This window comes from Lagenorhynchus albirostris, chromosome 11, assembly GCF_949774975.1.
Source record: "Lagenorhynchus albirostris chromosome 11, mLagAlb1.1, whole genome shotgun sequence".
Lineage (NCBI taxonomy): Eukaryota > Metazoa > Chordata > Mammalia > Artiodactyla > Delphinidae > Lagenorhynchus > Lagenorhynchus albirostris.
In genome coordinates, this window is record NC_083105.1 from 16,483,038 (window position 1) to 16,501,115 (window position 18,078).

The 18,078-nt window shown below is 46.1% G+C and overlaps 1 protein-coding gene across 1 annotated transcript in view; it reads left to right on the forward strand.

The window, feature by feature from the left end:
* Positions 1-18,078, forward strand: part of NUAK1 (NUAK family kinase 1) — a 65,286-nt gene that overhangs the window by 45,074 nt on the left and 2,134 nt on the right. The window contains exons 3-6 of the mRNA XM_060165111.1: positions 402-553; positions 3,112-3,177; positions 14,191-14,310; positions 16,098-16,230. Coding sequence (XP_060021094.1) covers positions 402-553; positions 3,112-3,177; positions 14,191-14,310; positions 16,098-16,230 — 471 coding nt within the window. The remainder of the gene's footprint in view (positions 1-401; positions 554-3,111; positions 3,178-14,190; positions 14,311-16,097; positions 16,231-18,078) is intronic.

Sequence of the window (18,078 nt, forward strand, 5' to 3'; positions counted from 1 at the left end):
AGGTTTTGAGCAAAGAGACGACAAGTTTCGCCACCCGTTTTGGGGTCTGGGTAGCTGGTCCATATCAAATGGTTAATAAATGGTAGTCGTGTTTGTTGTTCCCCATCTACAGGGAGGCAGTTCTGGTGGGAGGCTCTTGTGGGAAATGAACCTGGTAAAGGGAGTAGTGGGGTCCTCAGAAGAGAGAGGCACATTCCCCGTGATATTACAGACACAAGTCCAGTAACAGCAGCGATGGTGTCATTGCCCACCTGGCTGGGAAACTTGCCCATCTCCTCGTGACGCTGTGGACTGATTTGTTTGTCCAGCGACATCTCTGTTGTCCCCTCTCGCACGGTCTGTAGTTATTAGCGAGCTTGTCAGTTAAACAGGGTGTTTGTGTATCGCCGTTCCTCCCGCAGTGTTCGAGAACAAAGATAAGATTGTGATCATCATGGAGTACGCCAGCAAAGGGGAGCTGTATGACTACATCAGCGAGCGGCGGCGCCTTAGCGAGAGGGAGACCAGACACTTCTTCCGGCAGATCGTCTCCGCCGTGCACCATTGTCACAAGGTACGGCCAGCCCTACCACAGCTTTGCTCGCAGACGGCTTTCATGGCATCACGTGATTCTGTTCATATTATGAAGGTGACATCTGTTCATAGTAGTATGTATGGAGAATTCATAAACCAGAAAGAAGAAAATCACCGTCACCCAGAATCCAGGGATAACCCACTATTGACATTTTTGTTTGTTGTTTTCCAATCTTATTCCCCCTGCTCCTCACATCTATTTTTCATTCAAAATTTTAATTTTGAATCATTTTAGATTTACAGCAGAGTTTCCGAGATAGCACAGAGAGTTCCCACGCACCTCTCACTCAGTTTACCCTAATGCTAACATCTTACAGGATTGTAGGACACTTGCTAAACTGGAGACACCCACATTCATTTATTGCTATTAACAAAACTCCGGATTTTACTCGGATTTCGCCAGTTTTACACCAGTGACCTTTCTCCCTTCCAGGATGCAATCCATATGCAATCAATGTGGTACACACTGCATGTATTTTTACATTTCTGTGTTGCTTTTTCACTTAGGATTTTAATCTAAACATTTTCCTATGTTACTGAAAAGTCTCTGGAATGATTGTGATTGTTGGACACTTAGGCTGGTTCTAATTTCTGGTTATTAGAAATAGCGATTGACGTCTTTATACATTAACCTTTTTTCTCTCATTTGAATAATTTACTTAAGAGAAATTCCAGAAGTGCAATTAGCGGGCCATAGGTTCTGAACCTTTCTATGCCCTGGTTTCTTTTCCTTGCGTAGGTTATATCCACAGAGGTTACATACACACATGTACAATTTTATTGCAACACAACTAATGGGATGTGCTCTTAATCCAGCCAGTTTAGCTACCCTTGGTCTCTGGAGTACACAGATAGTTCCAAGCCATACTTCAACAAATTATTATTTATCATTTTAGTCCTGATTTCCATCCCATTCGTACTTTGCACACCTGGAACAGTCCTTCACTTTGAGGACAGTAGTGACTTGAACCCAACATGCCATCCAAAATAGAGTCAGCTTCTTCATTTGAATGATTGTAGCACGGGGCCTTCTGGTTTGTTAAATACGCTGGTTAACTGAGAACAACTCTGGAATGATCATCTTCTAATTACTTACAATCTAAAACCCTTCACCCGTGTGGACATTATTTAACTTCTCTCTGCTGACTCAAAAGGCACTGATGATTCAGATCGCACAGTGTTTTGTATTTTATCATCAGGCGTCATCATAAAGCACCACAGATCCTGTCTTCATTATTTGAAGTGTGTGAAACTTGGCTTTTGTATGAATGGGGCTTTAGTATGCTCATTCCATCCTATGAAAACTGGGAATGCAACAGTGTAAACCAAACTACTCCCAATATTTAAAATTAAACAAAATCAGCTACCTTGCATTCCGTATCTTTCCTCCAGGAGCCCTGGTTTGTGCATTTCTGAATCCCTGAAGGTTTGGGTTAGAAAGAGTGGTAGAAATACATGTTTTCACCTCTCCAGTCTCAGTGTCTTTAGAGATACTAGGAACTGTCAAATAGAAAGGAAAATAAGCAATAAAGTACTAGCTGTGAACATGCAGATTCTGAACTAAAGAAATCCTGAATGGAAGACAAAGAATTCCTAGCCAGTTGGTTTTCTTGAAAGGGCAGCTTCACTTGCCAAGGTCCTTTATGCTGAATGATGTTAAAAACGTCCTCCCAGCCCCAATAGCTGGTTCTTTCAGTTCCTCTTCCCCTGCTCACCCATCCCCTTAAAAGATCACTGGGTTTTGAAAAGAATTGAGCAGGACAGTTGTTACTGCTGTACAGACCAACAGCCTGGTGGTTAAGGACTTCTTTTCACCATTCAGCTGGCTGTCTGCCTGCTTGTCACTGGGCTCCTCTGCCAGCTTTGCCAGCATTTGCTTGCATGGAAAGGTCCCACCGTATGGCGGCAGGTTGCTTTGGTCTCAGTGGCCTCTCCCACCTTCACCGTTCACTCCACACTGAGTCTTGCCCAGCAGAGAGGAACCTTGCCTCCAGCTGCTTAGGAAATAACCCTTGGGAATGCTTCTGTTATCCTCAGGACAGATCTGCATGGTTTCCTGGGTCAGAACAGATTGAGCCAGGCACTGGGGAGACAGGTAGACAGACAAGACAAGCAAGGTCTGTGAGCCCCACATTCTGAGTCCCCAGCAGAGAAATCTGCTGCTTCCCTGGGAATCGCATCACAGACAGACAATGTTTGCCACTGCCTGGGACTATACGTGGAATTACATTCCGACAAAGAATCCCCCCCGCTGTTTTACAGGCTCTGGGGGAGAATGGATTCCTGTCATTTTTCCCTTAACCACACAGCAAGTGACTAATGCTCTCCTGTCGCTGGTGCTGTGCTGGTCGCTGGCAGGGAGCTTCATGACAGTGAGAGAGGCCCTGAAGGATGGGGGTGAAGACCACCGGCGCTGACGCATTTCTTTAATCTGTCAAAGATTTCCCTTTGCTTACTCTCCTCCTTCCTCCCCCTCTCCCACTTTCTCTCTCATCCCAACTGCTCCCATTCAATTCCCTGCCTGTCTTCTCATTTCAGAATGGTGTGGTCCACCGGGACTTGAAGCTGGAAAATATACTGCTCGATGACAACTGTAATATTAAGGTAAAGCTCTTGCCTCATTGATTGATATGCCAGACCTGGGGATTACAGCTGGTTGAAGGCTTACACTCTGCTCCAAGCTGCAGCCTACGAATAAGGCGGCCACTTCCTTCCCGGCAGGCGGGTGGGGAGAATCACTGTGTTTGAGCCCTCAGTTCAGTTCCAGTGGTTGAATTCACTCAACAAGCATTTATCGATCTCCAACTACATGCCAGACATTGTCCTAAAAGTTGACTAGAACACAGTCCCTGTCCTCGGGAAGCTCATAGTCTGTAATTAGCACCATCAAACTACTTAACAACAATAACCTAGTGTGTTTGTGTTTCATAGCATCTTTGCCCGATATCACTTAAATTCAGTCTTCACAGCAATCATGAGATAGATACTGTTATTTACATCATTTCACAGATAGGGAAACTGAAGCACAGAGATGTTAAGTAACTTTCCTGAGATAACACAGTGGTAGGTAGTGGAGTTGGGGTTTGAGCCCCTGTCTCTCTGACCCACTGAGCCCAAGTTTGAACCATTCTGCTGGAATTTGCCCGCAGGCCCGCAATTTATTATCTGTCCCTGCCACTTCTCTGCCACTTCCACCCCCTGTCTCCTCACCCGCCCCCCGCCAGCTGTGGAACTGGGAAGCCGACTGAAATGGTGGCGGTGGTGGCTTTTGGGAAAGAACATGCCAGCAAATGATGGGGTTGACTCTCACGGGGAGTATTAATGCGGGCTGCTGACGGAGCTAGAGAAAGCTCTCCTGGCCGACAGGGTTCAAGTGCCCCCTGCAGAGCACTCCGAATGGCCTTTTGATCATGGCTGCAAAGTAAGCAAATACGGTTTCAAAATAAACTGGAGCTTGCCGCATGGGTTTCATTATGAAATGGCCTTAGTACTCCCAGCACCAGGGGTCCCTCTCATTGGCCGCCGGTGACGTTAGTGCCTCATCCCTGGTCCCTGGACCAAGCATGGGAGTGACCTTGCATCATCCCCTTTTTTTGTTGTTGTTGCTTTGCGTTGAGGGAGTGCATCACAGGGAGGCTGTTTCCTTGCTGGGACGGTTGGAGTTGCTTTGGTATTTGCATTCTGGTTGCAGATCACGGTGGCAACCATTAGTCACCATCGTCCTTTGAGAGGCCCCTGGAAGCCACATCCGGGTGACCTCTTGTTTTTTTGTGAGAGGTTGACCGTGATCACATATTTCTCCGTAGCCCACAGAATAAGGAGGAAACAGTCGGTCCAATTAGTCTTTCTAGGAACAGGAAGTGAAATCTCAGGGTCTCTCCGTTTCTGGCAAAGTGGTTGGATTATTCCAGAAGGAGCAGTGGCTGCAGAGTTAGAAAATTCCATCCTGTGTGGTTTACTAGCTGTTTGACATCGCGAGAGCCACTTAAAACCCTGTTTCCTCAGCCATAAAATGGGGAGAGGGTAATGCCCACGGGCTTGTTTTGAGGACTGAACAAGATGCTCTGCCTCTGGCTTTGTCTAAGCACAGTGCAGTGAGTCAAGGTTAAGAGCGGTGGCTTTGGAGTTGCGTGGCCTGGGTTTGCAGTGCAACCCTGCCCCTTACTAACGGCAGTGTTTTAGATTAATTATTCACATATCTAAGCCTCAGTTTCCACATCTGTCTAGTAAGGATGCCAGCCCTGGACAGTCAGTGACAAACGTGAGGATTTTAGACAATATGTGGTCAAAGCACTTAGCACTCACCTATTAATACCCAAGGCCCCAGCTGACAAGGCTGGCCATTGGGGAGGGCGTTGAACAGGAAGTGAGCTCTCTGAAGGTGCTGGGGCGCGGCGGTCAGGCCACGGCTAGAGAATTGGGTTCTGGTCTGAGGGGCACATGCTAAGGGTTTGTGTCATCCACTCTGGTAACTTTCTCTGCAGAGTCTTCCTGCCACCTGCCCCTGAGCTCTCAAGACGAAATGTGGTCTTTACAGGGCCTGGAATGTGAGCCTGTCACTTGGGGATCGGGTTCTGTGGTACAGCTTGACCTCATGGTCCCATGATGTAGTCCCAGAAGTGATAAGGCACATAGCTTCCTACGGAGTCATAGAATTCCCCGATGGAAGAGAAGAATGGTCACCATGCTGAAAGCAATTGTGCGGGGAACAATGGGCAGGAGCCTGGGAGAACGGCTCATTTGCATAAAGCACAAGGGCAATGATGGGGGCCTCCCAGCTCCCAGGACCAAGTCCTTCATCCCAGGGTCCCTAACCATTAGGTAGGGAAATAACAGATACATAGAACATTATAAAAAGTAAGGTTGGGTCCTTTTTCCTTAGCATTCTGAATCCTTAAGAATGTCTACTCCTGGCGTTTACCAAGGTAAAACACACACACACACACACACACGCGCGCGCGCAAACCTCCCCTTTCTCTGACGCTGTTCCTTCCTTCTGCTTGTTCAAGGAATCCTACGAGGATCTGAGAATCCTAGAGCTTGAAAGAAGCTTGAGGGTCATTTTCCAACCCCTTGTTTTCATGATTATGGCCCAGAAAGTCTAAGTGATGTGCCTGTGCGAGGTCGTACACAATGAATCAGTATGTCATTGTGTCTTTGTTTCCTTGGAATGCGGCACAATGCTTGTCACACGCCGCCGTAAGTCGGTACTCTAAGCTATTCGATTCTGGAGTGAAGGGGTGACAGCCAGGATTAGAACTCACATGTTTGACTTCCAGGCAGATTCTCTTTATATCGTCTTACACCCACTTCCAAGGTTTTTGAAAATGTGTTTCAGCTGCTGTTGATCTGTCTTCCGGCTGCATATGCTCAACTCTTCCTGACTCAGCATTTTGCTGGAAACATATTTAGAAAGGGCACTCGTAGCAAAGGCAGGCAGACACATGGCCACAAGCTGGCCTCCATGCTCAAGAGAGTCCATGTCATCAGTGTCTGCACCGGGGGACCACTGACCCTGAAGGCCTGTTACCAACCAGCAGAGTATGAGCAGTGAGGTGCTTCTCAAAATGTGGGTCCATGTTGCGTATCTCGAGGGTGGAGGGCTTTTGCCCAGAAGACCTATAAAAATGCTACTGGTTGAAACTTGTCGCTGCAGTTTTGGTGTGAGCCATGGCTCTTGTTCCTCTCCCCTTCCCTGCCTGATGTTGATTTGCAAAGAGCGCATCTGGCACTGGGAATTATTTTTCTGGCCACTGCGCGAGGGTGTGGCTTCTAAAAATATTCACACAGTCGGTCGGCAGAAAGAATGAGAGCAATGTGCTTCTTTGGGTTGCATTCCGTACTTTGCAGAGAAGCATGTCTACTAAAATAGACACCCAGCACAGCATTAATTTGCAATTAATAAAAATGGGCCAGATTCACATCCCACTCTCTGGGAGAATGGAATGCTGCAATTCCCATAGACAGCTCCTGTAAAAGTGCCTGACAATGAGAAGAGGGCCAGGCACCAGGGTCAGCAGACCTCCACAAAGAGGGCTGGGAATTTGGTGAGCTCCCAGGGCTCAGAGTAGAGGGACATAGGGGAAATGGCCCGTTGCCCCTGATGACAATGGAAATGCCTGCTGCTGTGGATAAGAAGAGCAGCTTTGAATGGCCAGGGCTAAGTCAAGATGGAAACCCCGAGGCTTAACAAGGCCAAGAAGGGCAGCTCAGGGTACAGGCCTCTGGGCTTTGACTATATGAATGTGAGGATGCTGCAGTCATGCATTAATGAATCCATTCATCTGTTTGTTCATTTGTCCACTTATGTGTATGTGCGTGTATACATACATATCCATGAATGCCTGCATTCACTCTTCCATTCCTGCACTTATCCATTCAGCAAATTGAATACCTCCCGTGAGCACTATTTATTTGACCACAAATATTTACTGAGTTCCTACGGTGTACCTGGCATGGTGCTGGATGCTGGGAATTTAATAGTGAACCAGATGGCCAGGCCCTTGTTTTCTTGGAGCTCAGAATCTAGCTGTTGTTAAACCAGCAGTAATAATGAGCCGTGAGAAGGATACAGAGGTGAATGAGGAGGGTAAGGTACCTGTCCTAATGGACTTAGAATTCCAGTTGGGGACACAAGCAATAAACAAATACGTAGTGTAATTCTCTGGAGGTGATGAAAATCCATGCGGGATGAGTATGGGGAATGACAGGTGTTATTTGAGCTATAGGGGGTGGGGGGTGGGGGGCAGTCAGAGAAGCTCCCTTGCCTAGGACACAACTCCTCAAATCCACTAGACTTTTTGGCCTTTGCACACACAGTTGCCTCTGCCTGAAATGCTCTTCCTACTGCTCTTTTCCTACCCCTCCTTAGAGTTACAGCTTGAAGGCCTCTTCTTCCAGGAAGCCTTCCCTGATCCTCATCTCTTAGGCCCAGGTGACTCTGCTGTGTGCCTCATAGTCCCTTTGTAATCTGTCGTGGAAGTGCTGAGGAGGAAGTGGTGGGTCTGAACTATGGGCAGATCAGAAAGCTTTTGCCGAGGCAGTGGCGATTGAACTGGGTTTTGAAGGATGGCTAGGAGTTTGATAGAAAGGGATGTGATGATGGGCTTCCAAGGGGAAGGAGCAGCAAGCACAGGAGCAGGGCAGGGCATGGAGGCTAGACAAGGAAAGTAACCTTTTTGGAGCCCCTGCTAGAAGCCAGAACCCTGTGGCAGACCTTCCACACGCCTTATTTCATTTGGTTCTCAGAATGTCTCCACTGGGGTGGGGTCTGATTACCCCCATTTTACAGATGAGGAAGCTCCTGCAGCTAATAAGCAATGGGGTTGCCTTACAAACCTAAGGTTATTTGACTCCAAAGACCGGGCACCTGATAAATTCTCTACTACACCCACCCAGATTTGCCCTAAATCCAACAGAGCATCCTCACACTCACAAGGGGAGGCCACTTTTTTCATCCTTGCTTCAGCTGGCCTTACCTTGTATATAGGCAGCCTGCAGACAGCTGTCCCTGGGGGAGACTCTCCAAGTGCTGATGGTGGCCATGGCCAGGTTGCCTGAGTCACTGTGGCCAGAGTAGCCATGCGGGGCTGCCAGGGTCGAATGAGCTGGATGATTGTGTGTTCACGTCCCCTGAGAGGCTGCTTCTTGGAGGTACCTCAGTGAAGAGCTTCCCCAGATGGCTTGGGATCCGTTATTTCCCATCTCTCTCGAGAGGAGGTGTAACCTTAGATCTGACGATACAAGCTGACCCCACTCACTTTTGCTCACCATTTCACTCCGTACCTTCACTTCCTGACAGCCTGAGCGAGGCTGTCACGGGAAAGCCACAGCAATGAACTCCAGGGCCCGACAGAGCTATGGAGTGTGTCTTTCTGGAGAGTGACACAGAAAGCCCGTCTCCTCCTCAGCCACCCGAGAACACTAAATCCCCTTAATGTGGAGCTTTACAGCCAGTGCAGCTCTTCACCCACACCTCAGGCCAGCCGCTTTCCTGCCCTGGGCCTCAGCTTCCTCATCTGCAAAATGAAGATAACAGCGGAACCCTGCTCATTGGGTTGGTGTGAGGTTTTAATATACGTAGTGCTCACAGAACAATGACTGGCACGTAGCAATGCTGCTGTTATTATTATTATCTCATTTAATCTGATTTTGCTTTTCACAACACCGTGTGGTCGAGGCTATTGCAATTCCCTTTTCCAACAAAGGAAACTGAGACTCAGGTGAAAGTAGTGATCGCTTAACATTGACCGAAGGCCTACCATGTGTAAGGCGTGGGTTAAGGCACGTTCCATCTATCAATTCATTTGCTTTCGTATCTGCCCTGTGAGGTAGGTTACATTATAATCATCACCCCCCGCCCCCATTTTACAGTTGAAGGAACACAGGTTCAGAGTGACTGACGTGCAGCGAATCCCCTGGGGACCGTGTGACAATGCAGATGCTGACTCAGTAGGTCTGGGGTGGGGCTCCCAGCTGGTGCTGATGTTGCTGGTCCAGCTGCTAGAAGGCTGAACTCAAAAGGATCTGAACTCAAACCCAGCATCCCTTACTTCTCCTGTCGTACGGTGCAGCCTCTCATGCTGGACGTGCTTATTTCGGAAATGAATGGTAGTCATTTCTCTTGGGTCCTCGGTGGGCATCGGCTCTGAGCAAACAATTGTTAAGTAGACCAAACCACCATCGTTATCCTAACGGCTGTAGTTTATAGAGTCAGCCAGTACCAGGGCTCTTCCAGGGGCTTTACGTGCATGTCTTCAATCCTCAGAACAGCTTTAGAGGTGGGTTCTATTATTATTCCCATTTTGCCGACGAGGAAATTGGTGGCAGTTCCCACCCATGATCTAGCAGTGCCAAGTCCAGGGTTAGCCCCAGGTGCTTCTGGCTCCACAACCTCTGATCTGTGCAGTGCACTTCCTGTCAGACACTGCAAATGACTGTCAGACCGTTGCTTTTATTATCATCCACATCAGCATCCTTTCCCAGGGGTTAGTCATCAGCAAGCTGGGTGAGCTCGCAGGGATTAGTCACAGTGATCCGAGGTTAACCCCCTTTTAAAAAAATAGTGGTAAAATATATGTAACGTAAAGCTTACCATTTTTAGGTTTTCGGTCGGTCCAGTGGCATTAAGTACATTCACATTGTTGTGCAACCATCACCACCATGAATCTGCAGAACTTTTGCATCTTCCCAACCAGACACTCTGTGCCCATTCACCACTAACTCCCCGTTCCCCCCTCCCCCAGCCCCTGGCAACCGCCCTTCTACCTTCTGTCTTGATGAACTTGACTCCACTAAGTACCTCACATAAATGGAATTCTGTAATATTTATCGGTTTGTGTCTGGTTTGTTTCACTTAGCATAATGTCTTCAAAGTTCATCCATGTTGTAGTGAGGTTAATTCTTTTGAAATGTGAATAATCACTTCCCACTTTGTATAACTCTGATTTTCATCCAGCAGGGCACACCTGTAGAAAGGTTTGAAAACAACAAAAACTCTAGAAATTAAGGACATGAGTGTTGATCTCCTTTTCAGAGTCCAGGCTGAACTGAATAGCCCAGTGTGAGGACAGAGGGTGGTTCTGAACGGGGCAGGGCAACAGCCCATCACCAGCAAAGTGGTTACCTTTCTCCAAAGGTTACCAGCGTGTCGGCAAAATACAACTTTGAAAGCAAAGCTGGATGCCTCGTTGGTGGAGTCACCCTCGATACACAACTGATGTTCTGTTACAGAGAATCGTACAGAACCCAATGTTCACGTAGCTGTTCTGTCTGTGACCTTCAGCGGAGCTTCTTAAGTCCTGTAACCTTCAGTTGCTTCACTTACAGAGCGAGGGGCAGGATTAGTTCACCGCTTACGACTCTTCCAGGTTGGAACCATTTCTGGGATTCCTTTTTGTTTTATTATGTTTAAAATCATTATTTCCCAAATTTCCCAAATGTCTTTTCTTTTGTTCTCTTCATGGATTTTGCCTTTTCCTAGTATCTTCTGTGCTATTTCACTTTAATACTTTTATTTAGTGCAATTCACTTAAGAAATCATGTGTATTTGAAAAAGAAACCTTACATAATTACCTCCAATGGAAAACCAGTATTGTGTTGAGTATCATGAAGCTAATAAAGCTACCCAGGTGGATTTAAAGGTGGGACATGTATTTGAGCTCCAACTTTGTAAAATGCTTAAAATAGTAATTGGCACATACTTTACATCATTTAATTTTCACTATGACACCGTGGGGCTGGATACTATTCCTACCTCCATTTTACAGATGGGAAATTGAGGCTTTGAGAAGTTTTATACAGTGGCCATTTCCCGTCTTATAGTTGATATAAGCTCCATACAGCGTGGAATCTTAGAGCTGCAGCCCAAGTTTAAGTGGCTCAAGGATGGAGAACTGTGTGTGTGTGTGTGTGTGTGTGTGTGTGTGTGTGTGTGTGTGTGTTAATATTTCTTTTCCACTGAAGTGCCAAGAACAGGGACTAATCTAGATTTCTATTAATCTTATGTCAGCAACAATGACAGTTTAACTGGGAGAGGCTGATAAACATTAGTCTGTGAGGATGGGAGTGGGCCGTAACATAAACACACTTCTCAGAAGGGCTACAAAGAAAGCAGGGATGCCCAGACTCGAGCACTCCTGGTGTGTGTGGGGGGTTTTGCACGTGGTGGTGGCGGGTGCCTCTCACGTGTGTGTGCGTGTGCGCCTGTGTTTGGAAGCTCATGCAGTGCCCCAGATGCCGCCGATGTTCACAGTGCTGTGTCCTGCCTTAGCCGACTTCTCGGGATGTTCCAGGGCTGCAGCTGGTCCCTTCCTGTCCTGATTGACAGGGCACACTTCATAAAGCTTGCAACCAACTTCCTGCAAGCCAGTCAGGGTCCTTGATAAGAAAGTGGAATTCAGGGCAATTAAGTGCAAGCTGAGCCCCGAGACTGCGTTTTCTGAGGGCGGTTGTGCGCCACCTGCTTTCAGTGCCATTCCGTTCATTCAGGGGTGACTTTTACAAAGTAGCCTTCTTCTGGGCGCTGCCTTCAAAACAGAGCCTCAGCTGGGCTGTGTGTGAATCACTCATCCTATTTATAAGCTTCAAGTGGAAATCAGTTTGGGGAAGGGCAGAAGTCCGCAGAGGCTCAGCGTGGAAGGCTGGCTTAGACTGGGTGAGATTTGCAGATTACCCAGGGGCAGCGCTGGGCAGTGGTTTGAACCTTTAGAGACACTCGGTTTACATTGTTGCTTGCTAGGTAGCTCTCCTGAGACGAATAACCTGATTTTCCTAAACCTCAGTTTTCTCATCTGTTAAGTGGGTCTTTAAAAAATTATGATAGAATATCCATAACATAAAATTTACCATTTTAACCACTTTTAAATGTACCATGCCAGTGGCATGAAATACATTCACATGGTTGTGTGAATGGGATTTTAGATAGGATTAGATTAGAGAGTGTAAGGTGCTTAGAACCATGCCTGATAATTGGAGGTTGTTCTGTAAGTGGTAACTAAGTTTACTATTATTATTTTGTATTATCTACTAATTGTCTTGTGCTTTTCAAAATATAATGCCTATTCTGGTGACAGGTGTTTCTTGGGTGAGGGCAGGTGCTAAGCAGTGGATGTTACAGAGATGAGGGGCAGATGTGGAACCTGCCACCTGCCTCGGGGGACTCAGCCTAGTAGGCAAGATGAATTTATATACATATAATATAGATATTTGTGTATACATATGTACATACATATGTAATATATATTATACGAATGTATGTGATATATGTGATGATATGTACATGTATAATATATACATTATACATATATATGTGATAATACGTATATACATGTAACATATATACAGTATATGTATATATGAATAGGTGCACACACACACAGAAGAGCACTGCCATAAAGGATAGTAAAACACTTCAAGAAGCCAAAGGAGAAGAGAGTGATTCCAAGGGGTGTGCAATACAAGAGAAGCAAGGTTAGGGAAAACATTTGCCTGGAACTTGTAGACAAAGTTTCAAGACACTTTTTCGTTCACCTTGATTAATTCTTTTTTTTTTTAAATCATTCTCACAATAATCCTGTGATCCAGAAGAGGATAGGGATCATGGGTTTCCATTTTCTGGTGGTAAACTGAGGCTCAGAGTAGCTAAGGGACCTGCTCCATGTCACACAGATGGCTAGTGGCAGAGTTTGGGCTGCAGTGTGATGACTCAGAACCCGGTGCTGTGGGTCCATTTCATCTAGGGTCCCAAGGTGGGCAGAATACAGTTCTGATTGGTGCGTAGGTCTATAAAAGGTGGTGATGTCCAGTGCACAGGTAGGTACGTACACCACTGTGGAGGAAGGCAGTGAGACTTTAGGTAGGCCACAGACGACGGGTCTCAGATTAATAGTTACACACTGTAGTATTCATCAGAAACATCGAGCATGTGATTCTGTGGGTATTTCTCAGGACAAGTCTACACTGACGTGAAAATAGAGTCCTTGCAAGGAGTGATTTTAAGTAACAGAGCATGCAGTGGGTGCCAGGGACTGCAGTCGGGAATCACTGGCCCAGTTATGCCAACTGGTCCTTTCATGAAAGCTCAGGGTTGCAGAGAAAAGGGTGACCCAGCTGCTTGTAAATTTTGAAATTAATCCTTTGTCAGTTGCTTCATTTGCAAATATTTTTTCCCATTCTGAGGGTTGTCTTTTGGTCTTGTTTATGGTTTCCTTTGCTGTGCAAAAGCTATGGAGAACAGTATGGAGGTTCCTTAAAAAACTACAAATAGAACTACCATATGACCCAGCAATCCCACTACTGGGCATATACCCAGAGAAAACCATAATTCAAAAAGAGTCATGTACCAAAATGTTCATTGCAGCTCTATTTACAATAGCCCGGAGATGGAAACAACCTAAGTGCCCATCATCGGATGAATGGATAAAGAAGATGTGGCACATATATACAATGGAATATTACTCAGCCATAAAAAGAAACGAAATTGAGCTATTTGTAATGAGGTGGATAGACCTAGAGTCTGTCATACAGAGTGAAGTAAGTCAGAAAGAGAAAGACAAATAGCGTATGCTAACACATATATATGGAATTTAAGAAAAAAAAAATGTCATGAAGAACCTAGGGGTAAGACAGGAATAAAGACACAGACCTACTAGAGAACGGACTTGAGGATATGGGGAGGGGGAAGGGTGAGCTGTGACAAAGCGAGAGAGAGGCATGGACATATATACGCTACCAAACGTAAGGTAGATAGCTAGTGGGAAGCAGCCGCATATAGCACAGGGAGATCAGCTCGGTGCTTTGTGACCACCTAGAGGGATGGGATAGGGAGGGTGGGAGGGAGGGAGACGCAAGAGGGAGGAGATATGGGAACATATGTATATGATTCACTTTGTTATAAAGCAGAAACTAACACACCATTGTAAAGCAATTATACCCCAATAAAGATGTTTAAAAAAAATAAAAAATAATAAAGTAAAAAAAAAAAAAGAAAAGGGTGACCCAGCTGGCAGAGCCACGCAGGGGCGCCTCAGCTGCTTTGGTCCGTGTGGTGTGAGCTGAGCCGATGCAGACACTGACTGTAACGCTAACAGGCTCCCTGGGTCTTGCTCCTCTTTGTAGATTGCCGACTTTGGGCTTTCCAACCTGTACCAGAAGGACAAGTTCTTGCAAACGTTCTGTGGGAGCCCGCTCTATGCCTCTCCCGAAATTGTCAACGGGAGGCCTTACCGAGGGCCAGAGGTGAGCAGCTTGCCTGGTGTGTACGGTGGGGGGCTGGAGAGGAGAAAAGAACTGAACCTAGGAATACTTAAAAAAACCAAACAAACATAAAAGCAAGCAAACAAAAAACCGTTTCCTTATATGATTATAAAAGCCATAATATACACACCTGGGAGAAAAATCCAGAACAGCCTAAAAGAGAAAATAAAGTTGCCTGCGATCTCCCCACAAGAGATAACCACGTAATATTTATGTGACTTCTTCTTAGGCTTTTTTTTCCAGTGTAGATCTTGTATTTCAAACAATTGAGGTCACTATGATAGGTGTACATCTCTCCTTTTATTGCTAACTTGAAATCGTGACTTTTCTGAATTTGTTATTACTGAAAACATGGTTTTTAACGATGACATGATGTTTTATTGTATGAATATACTGTAATTTATTTAATCACTTCCCTAGTGTTAGACAGATTGTTTTCAGTTGTTCCCTATTGTAATAAGACAAGCAAAACAGAAAGCAAACAGCCTCACTCTGCAGCGAACCTTTTTGCGTGTATCTTTGACAGCATGTATTTCTGATCAAGGAAATACATTTTAATTGCATCTTCTGATTCATGAGAAATACATTTTCTCTGTGTGCCTAAAGCTTTCAGGGCCACTGTAAGACACAGGTATGTGAAAATATCATTCTGAAAATGGGTGAGTTGTGGCTGAGTATTCACTTTTAAAGAGATAGTTCTATTTATAGAGAGATTCATCCACTCAGGATACCTTAAGTAGCAGCCATTCTGTGGGTTGAAATGTTTCCTTCCAAGTATTTATCTGTTTGAGAGTGTTTGGGGCAGGGCTAGAGGGTAAAGAGATGGATGCCAAGAGCCTCCATCACTTGCAGGAAGGAGAAAGTCTTTCCAAAACAAGAATGTAAGGGAGGAGCCTAAGGTCCAATTTACAACATTGCAGAAACCTGACACTGTAAATTTATCGCAGATAATGAATGCTGCTTTGATCCTCGATGATCCGTTTCTGAGGTTACTAGCTGGCAGCCTGTGATCTGGCCAGCAAGAGTGCTTTATTTGGCCATCTTTCTAAAAAAAAATTGAACGTTTAATAAATGGGAGATTTTGCATAAAAATCTGTTTTCTGACTTCCCTTGAAAAAACAAAGGATCTAGCAGTGCTGGGCCTATATTACTATGTGACAGCAACTAGCCAGAGGAGGCTGCCTGTGTAAGATGGGTGAATGCCCCCTACAGTTTGTCTTCAAACCAACACTCCACGTGGGACCCCACCATCTCTCTTTCTTTGTTCATGGTTGTTGTCTGCCTGGCTCTTGTAAGCACTTGAGTTTGCAACCCCTGATCCATTTGAAGAAGGTGCAGGATTCCTGGGTTAGGAGTCAAGAACCCCATGTTCCAGTCTTACCTCCATCACTGGGATGGGGAGGGGCCTCTGGAGAAACCATTTAACTTCCTTGGGCCTCAGTATTCTCATCTGCCAAATAGGGCTGAAAATAATCCGGGGCCCTACCTGTTTCACAAAATTATAGTGAGGATCAAAGAATATCGTCTATTCAAGAAAGTTCTTCCGTGGGTTGGAACCGTTGGTCTCAGTTTGCAACGAAAAAGTCAGGCTCTGAAACAGGCCCCAGGTGCACTGCGTATCAGGTGTCAGGCTGTGGTGGGAACCTGTCTGCCAGGTGCTAAATTCCATTCCTGGGGTCACTGAGGGTGGCTGCTCATGGTCTGTGATGCTAATGGTTTGGAAGGGAATCTGCTTCCCAGCTCCTGTATGTCTTGTCTCTCTGCTCCAGGTGGACAGCTGGGCCCTGGGCGTGTTGCTTTACACGCTCGTGTATGGAACGATGCCCTTCGATGGTTTCGATCACAAAAACCTCATTCGGCAGATCAGCAGCGGAGAGTACCGGGAGCCCACGCAGCCCTCAGGTGTGTGCCCACGGAGGGTCGGCAGCTAAGCCGGGCGAGGCCAGCTCACGCTTTCTGCTTTTGTGTCCATGTCTGTAAGAAGACTCCTGCTTTTCCTCTTTCTTCCCCCCAGATCTTTGCCTTCCGGCAGAGCTGGCTTATTAGGCCGCTTTCCCCAAACCTTCCCGCTGTGATATTTCCAGAACAGTTGTTCTACTCTGCTGGCTAGGAGTCCTGTTGGCTTGCTGTGTGAACTTGGGCAAGGCCCTTACCCTGTTTAGGTTCTGGTTCTCCACTGTAAATCCACATTTTGGAAAAGGTATTACGTGAAGTCCCTTCCAGTCCACGTAGACATGAGACCCCCTCAGTAGACTCTAAGGGGGCAGCTGCTCTTCTGCACACCTTGCCCTGGCCGGGGGGTGTGGCGCATGGGTGCTCTTTCATGACCTGTTGCCACAGAACAAGCCTATCCCGTCCCGCTCCCACACCCAAACAAACTCAGCAGTTTAACCAACATCTATTAGCCGTTATCTCTTGATTCCCTGGATTGGTTAGAGCTTTTCTGGCCTGCCTTGGGTTTCTCCTACAGTTGCAATCAGACGGTAGCTGGAGTTGGGGCTGATTGTGGGGACACCTCGGGGCCCCTCTGTGTGGGCTCTCTCCCCATGAGCTGCCTCCCCAGGCCTCTCTCTCTAGGAAGGAGCGTGGACGTCTTACATAGCAGCTCAGGGCTCGAAGATGGAGGAAGAAGCAGCTGCCAGGCCTTCTTAACGTCTGCTTGGAAGCCAGATGATGTCACTTCTGCCACGTTCTATTGGTCAAAGCGACCAAGGCCATAAGCTCCATCTCTTGATGGGAGAGCATTGTTTGAGTGCAGAAGGGGTGTGTACAGGTGGCCATATTTGGAATGTGGTTAACAGACACTTCGTATATTGCAGTCCGCGCATCCTACCTGTGTATACACACACACACGGTTGATTCTCATTATTTGCCGCAGTTGTGTCCTATAACATTGCTATGAACGCTGAGTTTGTGAATACTGAAGCACTACTCATAGGGGAATACAGGGCTCGACTCCTGGGAGCCTCTGGTCACAACGTTTTTGTCAACTGATCAATCCATATCCTTGTTTTATGTATATTTCTGTTTAAAGACGCCTCATTTAAAATATATTGTTGATTTATGAACATCGAACTTACGGCCAACAGCACTTTAACTCATGCCTGAATGAGGCTTATCTGGCTCATATGTTTTCTCCGTAAGGTACATCACTGCCTTCTTGGCCTTAGAATCCCCAGATAGCACTTCAGCACCACGCTTGGGGGCCATTTTAAACAGTGAAATCACCAGTAAAAAGTGCAAATATGTGAAAAGCATGAACTAAACGGACTGTGAAAAGGACACTTGCTTACGGCATGAGAGCAGAAACAAGAAGGCAGTGCCTTGTCACCTGGTTCTGCTTCAGCTGGGAACACACATGCGCATTGTGTGGGGGGGGTAATTCACATTTTTTGCCAGTTTGTGGAAAGCACCTTGAGTATTGATTTGGGGGTTCCAAATACATTTTAATGAGTAGGCGAATTTACAAATACAGAATCTGTGAATAATGAGCACTGAGTATTTCATATGTATAAACAGGTATAGATATGCAGATATCTATATCTGTACATTTTTTCAATAAGCTAACCCGAGTATTTTTGTTTGTTTGTTTTTAGAAAATTCAGGGTGAAATCTATGGCAGCCTTTTTGCCTGACCAGCTAACTTGTGTCAACACAGTTTCTGGTACACTACAGGGGTTCAGAAAATATTTATTGACTGAATGAATGAACATCCTGTTACTTTTCAGGGCTGCAGCTCACCCCTGGCTC